Raw genomic sequence first — 7,694 nt, 5'->3', positions numbered from 1 at the left:
AGCGGCATACTAGTTATTGCATTGTATTAATTTCAATTTTTTTACCAATCCAAGCTTCTTGAATCATCATTTTCTCTCAATTCAAGAAACTCTAAAAATCATATCTAGCGTTTCTTTCTCTACTATCCACGGTGAATATTCTCATTTCCTTCCATTTCTTTGTATTTTCCCTATTTATTTTTTTTGTTTATTTTCTTATATTAAAAATCAAAATGCCCAAGTTCTTTGATGAAACTTATTATAATTTGTTAGTTATCATACAATCCATCTTTCAATTCAATGAAAAAAGGAGTTTAATGCATATACTTAATCTTTAATTTATTTTTTCCCCTTGAATTTTTAATATTTTGAATAATTTTTTTGAGCAGAATATTTTGAAAATAACTAGCATTTGAAGCACGTGTACTGTACATACATCAAATAATTCATAACACAATTATTTTATTTATAATTTACGTATAAATGTTAAATATCCATATTGAAATAATTTTAATGTTAATTTATGTAATTTTATAAATAAAATATGTATAAATTTAAAGTTATTATTTTTTTATAAAAATTTATATTTTATAATTAATTGAAATATTAACGTATAATAGTAATTAATTATTACCTTAAATGTGCTTAATTCCATCATAGCATAATGAACTTGGCAAATCTTTGAAATTGTACCAATAAGCAGCAATCAAGCGATAAGAACTGTATTAAAAATTCAATCCCTTAATTAACACAAACATAACATCTCATCTGGAAGGGCAATTGAAAACTAAAATTTATTCAGAGGATGTCGCTTCCTGGAGCCTGCCGAGCTTCAACACGGGCAGCCTTCCGGTGATAGTTTTTATGACCTCCAACTGCCTGCCCTGTCAAAAACCTTCTTGAGCACAAATTACATTTATATTTCTTCTCTCTATTGACTAGTGGTGCTATTGAACTTGAGCCCTTTTCTTCCCTATCTCCAGCACCACCTTCTTTAGTCCCTAATTTATCAAATGGCACTTTCTCCATCTTCTTGTTCCTGTTGTGGCTTGCGATGTGGGCTCCAAGTGCTTGGAAGTTATTGAACACCTCCTTGCAAGCATAAGAATTTTTCAGATCAACCAATTCTGATAGGTTTTTGAACTTTTTCTTCTTCTTCATGGGCATCTGCATCACTCCCGTATTAATGCATCTCTTCTTATCACTATCTATAACATTAAGTGCAGAGACAAAATAAGAGTTGCATACCTTTTTTTCCTTTCCCCTTGTGGTCTCTTGCAAAATCTTTGCTTTGGTAGTTCCATCATCAAAGAGGCTATGAATTGTTTGAGGCATCTACAGATTAGCATGAGACAAAGAAGGAGGAGAAGAACTTTTGTCCTTGAGTGCAAGATGATGAAAGTGTTGTATAGAATCCGCAGTGGAATCAATAATCTTGTCGCTATTATAATAAGTTTCGATGGAAACCGAAGAGTTATCCATGCAATCTTTGTTCACCACTATGAGCTTCTTGTTGCTAGAATTGTCTCCTGTGAAAATGGATGAGGTTTGGCATTGGGTGTGTGTGTGTGTGTATATATATATTTACACACACACACATGCTTAGATAGTAAGTAAGGTTATAGAAAGTACCATTCTTGGTGGTGGGACCTCTAAATCCTATCCCTATAAGATTGAGAGAAAATTTGTTTAATTAATAAGAATTTTTTTTTTCTAGATTGAGTTATTATGGATTCAAAATACAAGATGTATAATAAAACTCATATAAGTAAATAGATCCAAATATTTATATTTTAAATTCATAATAAATCAAATTTAAATAAATTTTCTTCTTAATTAAGCGGCATAATAGTGATCACATCGTATTAATTTCAATTTTTTTACCAATCCAGGCTGATTGAATCATCATTTTCTCTCAATTCAAGAAACTCTAACAATCCTATCTAGCATTTCTCTCTCTACTATCCACGGTGGATATTCTCATTTCCTTCCATTTCTTCATATTTTCCTTATTTATTTTTTTTGTTTCTTTTCTTATATTAAAAATCAAAATGCCCAAGTTCTTTCAAATAATTTCTTAGTTGTCATACAATCCATCTGTAAATTCAATGAAAAAATGAGTTTAATTTATATACTTAATCTTTATTCTATTTTTTCCCCTTGAATTTTTAATATTTTGAATTTTTTTTTTGCATAGAATATTTTGAAAATAACTAGTATTTGAAGCGTATGTATTGTACATACATCAAATAATTCATAACACAATTATTTTATATATAATTTGCATATAAATGTTAAATATCCATATTGAAATAATTTTAATGTTAGTTTATTTAATTTTATAAATAAAATATTTATTAATTTAAAATTATTATATTTTTTAAAAAAATTTATATGTTATAATTAATTGAAATATTAATATTATTTTAAATGTAATAAAATAAAAATGTGATATAATAATAAGTCATTAAAAATTTAAATCAATATAGATGTTGTTTAAAATTCAAAATGATAGACTAATTTTGCCTGCAAATTAACTCATGGTATTATGTTCATTTGATGTGCCTAAGCATGGCAAATGTTTAACTTTCTCAACTTGGTTCTCGACTCATGTTGAATATGTGCATGGGATCTTGAATATGCATTAGGGGTGTGAAAGAAATAAACTTATTTGGGCATAAGAAAACTAAGCCTAAATAAATCCATCTTGAGTAACATGTGTTGGGTTTAATGTGCTATCTTAAAAGAAGCAAGTATAAGCGCATCAACGAGAGTCTTGTGGGGCATGTGTGGGCTACCAAGAATAATTCAAGATTGACCAAGTTCAATCCAATTTATGTTAGGAAGTCTAATTGCACATATGGGCTTAATTTAATTAAAGTCATGTACATGGACTTAGGTGTTAATGGGTTGGAATTGTTAAGATAAGTCCAAGAAGAATTGAACACCAAAGTGGGATATAAATTGGTTGCATGGGAGGTTTTGACTTTTCAAATAAGCACGTTTAGAAAAGAAAGATAGGGAGAATCAAATCTAATCTAAAGAATCACTTTTTGAGGAAGTTGACTTTTTAATATTCTCTCTCTCTCTTTTTCTAATTCGTCTAGCTTATTCCTTATACACTAAGGATTTGTTTTATTATGCTTATTTGTTTTACTTTACTTATTGTAATTGGATTTCCTTTTACTTCTTATTTGAATTATGTAAGTTTGGCTATAAACAAGTCATTCTCTAATTGTGTAAACAGACAAGTTTTGAGATTAATGGAATTGAAGCTTTATGCTTATTTCCCTTACACTTATCTCTTTTAAAGAGTGTTGTGTGCTTGAGTCTTATCATCATTCTTATGTGGTGACTTGATTATTGAACGCCTACCATTTTCTGATGTTGGAATTCCTATCGTTGATGGGAATTTTTAGGAAACTTAGTTTTTCATGGACAAAGGAAATAGTGGTAAACTCTATGTGAGTGCACTGATGTGTTAAAGATGCATATATGAATGACTGTGTTATTTATTTTTGCCAACTAAAGGGTTTAAGTGTGTTTTTGGATAGAATGAACTTTGACAGCTGAAAGTTGGACTTCCAGTAGCCAAAGTGCCCTTTTTTAGTTGAGATGTCCTTTCGGACAAAATAGACTATGGTAGACTAAAGCTGGGCTTTCGGCAGCCAAAAGTCCCATCGATAATAGGCGTGTAAATAGCCCATCTTGATTCATAATTTCAAAGAAAGAAAAATTTTCTCTCTCTTTGCAACTATTGCATGCAAAGGATTGGATTTGAGTTTTCTTAGATATCTTATGCTTGGATTTTGTTAGGAAACTTAAGGTTCAAGAGCTAATTATAAGTTTTCTCTACCAACTCGTCCAATGAAAGAAAGGTATTTCTCACTTTTTCAATTTTTTTTAAATAATCAAAATGATTTTAAGTATGTTTACTTGAGTGAGTTCTAGTAGTTGGATTACATGTAAGAAAAGAGTTGGATGTAAACCTTTTTGAATGTTTTAAGAGTTTTGCATGTTAAGTGTGTTATCAATTTTCCACTGCATGTTCTTTTATGGGGTTCTTGGTAAGTTTAGAATACTTGTTAGGCATGAGGTGTTGGGTTCTAAGTTACTTAAAATTTGAATGAGCTATGTTGATGTGTATTTGCTTTTGATATTTTTCTCGATTAAAGAGTTAAAAATCTTGATTCTTGATGGATGATGGATGATGGATGCATGTAGCATCCTTGAGAATTTTTAAGTGTTTACATATGTTTGATGTGTGCTTGTTGGGTTAAATAAGGTTTTGAGAGCAAAAGAATGTAATTTTTGAAGGTTTTGGCAACTTCAGTTTTTGTAGAATTCGAATTGGAATCTAGAAATTCTTAGGTTCAGCTACCGAAAATTATAGTTTTAGTAGTTAGAGCAGCTGAAGCTTTTCCAGAGTTTTTACAGTTCAGAACTTTGATAGACAAAGTTTTTAATTTTGGCAGCCAGAGTCGATAAGCTCAGGACTTCAACAGCCATAGCCTTTACTACCTAAAAAGGGCATTTAAGGCTTTGGACTTTGGCAGCCGAAGTTCCTTACTTCAAAAGCTAAAGTTTGTTTTGTAACAACCCTATTGGCATAGCCTGGTACATTTTACTATTCCGGTTGTAACACCCCAAAGTTCGGTACTGCGTTCTGCTGCCCCAGTGATCAGTGTTGTCCGGACAGCTAGGATGCCTAGAACTACACTTTGACATGAGTGAGGAGACATAAAATAATGAAATACAAGAAAAGAAAATACAAGAAAAACAAAGGAAAAATAATAGCAAAGAAATGTGATCAAGTTAAGCGAGCCGGGAAACCTAATGATGGGTGACCGCACCGGGAAGTCACGGCGTGGACCGTTGACTAGCCCTGGACTGCGGGGAACCCTGGAAAACATTTTTAGAACTTAAATAGACCCTTATTGAAGAATAAATATCATTAGAAAGATCAAAGAAAAATTAAATAATTAGTACAGAGAAAAGTGAGAAATCGAAAAACAGACAAAACCCGGTGTTACCGAAAAATCGGGAATGCAACCCGAACAGGGGCATTATGGTCATTTGACATCCCGAATTGTCTTTTGACCTAAATGTCCATTAAAAATAAATAATAATACACTTAGAAAATGAAATGAAAAATTAATTTAGTGGTACCTAAAGTAAATAGCCAAAAATGGGGTGGAAATGGTGTAAATAACACATTAAACTTATAATATGATTAAATAATGTGAGTGGGCCACTAAAGGATTAAACTAAAGGCATAATGGGGCAGGTGTACACCCATTATCCCATCTGCACTTCATCTTCCTCATTTGAATTCCTTCATGCCGATTTGAGAAAGAAGAAAACCACCATGGCCGTTTCACTCAAGCTCACTTAACCTCTCCATTTTCAACTCCAATCACTTAGGTTCCTTCATGAAAAATTGTCTACACATCACAAGGAAGAGTTTGATACCAAATTTAAGAAGTTTAATCAAGGTTTAACAAGTTCCAACTATAAGGTAAGTTAGCATTTTTGAAGATTTCTTTGTTAAACTTTGTGTACATGTTATGGGTGTTGGTTTTGTGAAGGAAATTTTTAAGTTTGAAGAGTTATTGAGATATCCATTTTTGGGCAGCCATGTATTCATGTATTGATGAAGTATTTGTACATATAATTGATGAGAATTATGTTGGTTATGGTGATTTAATATCCTAGTGAATTACTTCATATATATATGGTGATTTTTGCACTTGGATGGAAAATTGATGAATTGTGGAAAACTTGGTATTGAGGAAGATTTTCGGCAGCCTTGGAACTCTTGGATAAGTGTATGTGTTCATGAAGATATAGGCAGAATTGTAGCATTAAGGATTGATGGATATGTATATGAAATTGTTGTGTAAAGTGTATGTAAAAACTAGTAATGTTTATGTGTATGTGTAATTGTATTTGGACTTTGGAAATTAGAATTATATTTGGTGTGTTGAGGATAATTGTAATCTGCCCAAAGTGATGTTAATGTAAAGTGGAATATGTTTTTGGTAATGTACCAAAACAGATTTGGTAGGGAAGTAAACATATTGCAAGGTAAGTGTGTGATTGATGTGTGTTTAAGCAAGGTAACTAAGAGCAGTGTACATTTTAGCCAATAAGTTTAAATGTGTAACCTCAATTGGTATGAGACCAATTGGAGGTGGAACTAGGCACAAAATATGCCAACTTTCATTGAGAAAGCATACCAAAATTCTGCTTGCAAGGTGACCTAAGAAAATGACCAATTCGGATTAGGTACAATTAGGACCTGAAAAATGACCAATTGGGCAGCAGTGAGTGTTTAGGCCATAACTCACTCAAAACAGGTCCAATTGACCTGAAATTTTAGCCATGAATAGTTAAGACCCATACCTACAAGTCTTATGAAGACACAAAAACCCAGAAATGACCAGAAGTAAGTCAAAAAGCTTGCACAAGTTCGGGTCCAAAGACTGGCCGAACCAAAGTTGACCAAATTGACCTAAAATTCACCTAATTTGATGCCATTTGACCAGCAATAGTGTAATGACCATAACTTGGTCTACTTAACTCGGATTGACCTAAAATTTTGCCCCGCGTGCAATAAGACATAGATCTACAAGTTTTTAGTTTTGATCGAAACCCAAAAACCGAGAGATATAGGTCGTCCGACTAGGTCAAACTAGTATCCCGAAATCCAACAATTTGCAATGAAATGCAAGAAAACGCAATGTACATAGAATTGAGTTTGGTAACACGTACCAACCCTAAAACCCTATCGAATGTGACATATAAAGGACACAAAAACCTAATTTGCCTAGAAAACATCGAGGGTCAGTATATTAGGTGATTAAGCAAATAAAGGTATTCAGTGAATTGTTTATCGAACATTATCGTTAGAGGCAAATTAATTTAGCACTGAAACACTTCAAATTGTGTTTCTCAGTTAACAAGGACTCGGCAAAAGGGAAAGAAATACTGAGTCAAGACCAGGAGACAAATATCAGAGGTTTGTGCACAATAACTATTTCTTTTGAATTATTTTCAATTGAAATAAATATTGACTATTTGTATATTATTGTTTTAAATTGTGGAAATGTATTTGAATGAATATTTATTGCTTGAAAAGCATTGTAAATGATTTGAAACTGTGAGAAATTGTTTGAATGACATTGATGGATACTTATTGATTTAAAAGCATTGGAAATGGTTTGAAACCACAGCTATCATGTATATTGATTGTATTCCTCATTAGCTTGTCTAGTAGGACGAATTGAATTTCCTCTCTGGCTGAAGTGTTGAGGTGTGTGCCTGTTGAGGACGAATTGGATGAGTACTCATATTTTTGCTAGCTAGCTATGTTATTCCTCATTAGTTATCGACTTTTGGGATGAATTGAATACCTCATTAGCCATTGGCTTTTGGGACGAATTGAACTATGAATCATGATTAAGCTGTGTGTGATTTATTGATGTGTATTGTGAGATTGTGAAATGGATTTAAACTCTCATTGACATATACTGTCTTTTGAATTCAAACATGATCTAACTTATGGAAATCTATTGTGATATTAAGAAATGGAGTTTAAATTCTTGTTGACATTTATTGTCTTGAATTTAACTATGATTTTAAGTATCCACTATTTACATGACTTATGAATTGTGATTTAAATTGTATTTGGTTAATGTTGTGCACCACTGAGA

The 7,694-nt window shown here is 32.0% G+C and overlaps 1 protein-coding gene across 1 annotated transcript; it reads right to left on the bottom strand.

Annotated features, from left to right (window-relative positions):
- Window positions 1-777: 777 nt before the first annotated feature.
- Window positions 778-1,314, bottom strand: LOC110655168 (zinc finger protein ZAT5-like). The gene has a single exon (XM_021811372.2). It carries the CDS (start codon window positions 1,312-1,314, stop codon window positions 778-780), a length of 537 nt encoding a protein of 178 aa, XP_021667064.2.
- Window positions 1,315-7,694: the final 6,380 nt, after the last annotated feature.

The sequence above is a fragment of the Hevea brasiliensis genome, chromosome 2 (assembly GCF_030052815.1).
Source record: "Hevea brasiliensis isolate MT/VB/25A 57/8 chromosome 2, ASM3005281v1, whole genome shotgun sequence".
In the NCBI taxonomy this organism is placed as follows: Eukaryota; Viridiplantae; Streptophyta; class Magnoliopsida; order Malpighiales; family Euphorbiaceae; genus Hevea; species Hevea brasiliensis.
Note: the sequence above shows the minus strand (reverse complement) of the source record. Positions and strands in the feature narration are given on the sequence as shown.

Coding starts and splice junctions, on each gene's coding strand:
- LOC110655168 (XM_021811372.2), bottom strand. CDS start 1,314: ATGCCTCAAACAATTCATAGCCTCTTTGATGATGGAACTACCAAAGCA.